Source organism: Acinonyx jubatus, chromosome A1 (assembly GCF_027475565.1).
Source record: "Acinonyx jubatus isolate Ajub_Pintada_27869175 chromosome A1, VMU_Ajub_asm_v1.0, whole genome shotgun sequence".
Lineage (NCBI taxonomy): Eukaryota > Metazoa > Chordata > Mammalia > Carnivora > Felidae > Acinonyx > Acinonyx jubatus.
The window spans coordinates 88,223,386-88,225,416 of record NC_069380.1 but is presented as its reverse complement, the minus strand read 5'-3'; the positions used below and the strand labels follow the sequence as shown (position 1 = coordinate 88,225,416).

The window sequence follows — 2,031 nt, the reverse complement described above, 5'->3', positions numbered from 1 at the left end:
ATGGTTTTTGTCTTTCTCTGACTTATTTCACTTAGCATAATACTCTCTAGCTCCATCAATGTCATTGCAAAGGGCAAGATTTCATTCTTTTTTATGGTTGAATAATATTTATATATAAACCACTTCGTATATATCACTTCTTTATTTATCAATCAATGGGCTGCTTCCATAATTTAGTTATTGTAAATAATGATACTAAAAACATACGGGTGCATGTAATTTTTGGGTAAATACACAATAATGTGATTATTGGATCATATGGTAGTTCTATTTTTAACTATTGAGGAAACTCCATACTATTTTCCACAGTGAAATCCTGTATCTTTGTTAGAGAATCTTTTTCTTTTTAAACAGAAATTTAAAGAGTTTATTCTAAACCCAGTAACATTTAAAGAGGACAGCACATTGGGCAAAGTTTTGATGTCTCAATATTGTGGCACTAAACATACACCTCCTGCTTCCAGATCGCAAGACTTTGGCACGTCCCTCTGCAGGAACAATGGCCTGGGTGGGAAACCAGACTCTGATCTCCCACTTCATCCTCCTGGGCCTTTTCACCCAGTCACCACTGCACTTCTTCCTCTTTTCCATCATCATGGTCATGTTCCTGGTGGCCCTCTCTGGAAATGGGCTCATGATCCTCCTCATCAATGTCGATTCTCGCCTGCACAACCCCATGTACTTCTTCCTCAGCTGGCTGTCACTCATGGATCTCATGCTCATCTCCACCATTGTGCCACGGATGGCCACTGACTTCCTCCTGGGCCATGGCGCCATCTCCTTCACAGGCTGTGGGCTTCAGATCCTCTTCTTCCTCACTCTCTTGGGGGATGAGTGCTTTCTGCTGGCCTTCATGGCCTATGACCGCTATGTAGCCATCAGCAACCCACTGAGGTACTCAGTGGTCATGAGCCGCCGTGTCTGCTGGCTCATGGTGACAGTGTCCTGGCTCTTTGGCCTGGTGGATGGACTTATCCAGGCCATCTTCACCCTGCACTTTCCCTACTGTGGCTCCCAGGAGGTTGATCACTTCTTCTGTGAGGTCCCTGCCATACTGAAGCTGGCCTGTGCTGACACCTCCCTCTATGAGACCATGATCTATGTCTGTTGCATCCTAATGCTGCTCCTGCCCTTCTCTGTCATCTCTGCTTCCTACCTGCAGATCCTGGCGGCTGTGCTCCATATGCGTTCTGCTGAAGGTCGGCAGAAGGCCTTTGCTACCTGCTCCTCTCACATGGCAGTGGTCTCCCTCTTCTATGGGGCTGCTATGATCACCTACATGCGACCCCAGGCCTACCACTCCTCCAAGCAGGACAAGGTGGTCTCGGCCTTCTACACCATGATCACCCCTATGCTCAATCCACTCATATACAGCCTGAGGAACAAGGAAGTGGCTGAGGCTCTCAGAAAACTACTTAGGAGGTGTCCCTGTGGTGGGGGTCAGGGCTAGGTTGACATTAGCACCTGCAGATGGGGGTTCTGGGGCCTGGGAACTTGGATTAGCCTCTGTAGTTTTATTGGAAGAGAAACAAATGTGCCATACTGAAAATAAAAGTCATTCTTTTACCAGAGTTAATCAGATTAATACATCAATTCAGTTCATCATGTCCATGCTGAGTGTGGATAGTGTGGAAGGAGGGCTGGGTCAATGCGGTTACAAAGAATAGAAGACACAAAGCATATATCTCAGAGTCAGCAAGTAACACGTTTCAGCTATTTTCCTTGCCAGGAATTACCAACAGCTGAAGAAAACACCTTGCTCAATGTGCTTCTCTTTGGAAGGCTGCCTGAATCCCGTGACTGGCCAATTTAGGATATAAACGTTTGGTCCCTCTTGCCTTAGTTTGACTCTGAAGGGCCATCCCTTTTCCAGAGCTCCCTGTAAGATCTGAAGCAACACAGGCTACTTCTCCCTGTATCCAATTTGGCTTCCTTAACTCCTTTCCCCCACTATATAGTTCAATCCTCAAAGCACTCTCCAATAAACCTGCATGCAAAACCTGTTTCCATCTGATTCCAGGAAACCTAACC

General features: G+C 46.1%; 1 protein-coding gene across 1 annotated transcript; it reads left to right on the top strand.

The window, feature by feature from the left end:
* The first annotated feature begins 237 nt into the window (after positions 1-237).
* On the top strand, positions 238-1,810 carry LOC106970273 (olfactory receptor 56-like). Its single transcript, XM_027077016.2, has one exon. It carries the CDS (start codon positions 500-502, stop codon positions 1,448-1,450), a length of 951 nt encoding a protein of 316 aa, XP_026932817.2. The 5' UTR covers positions 238-499; the 3' UTR covers positions 1,451-1,810.
* Positions 1,811-2,031: the final 221 nt, after the last annotated feature.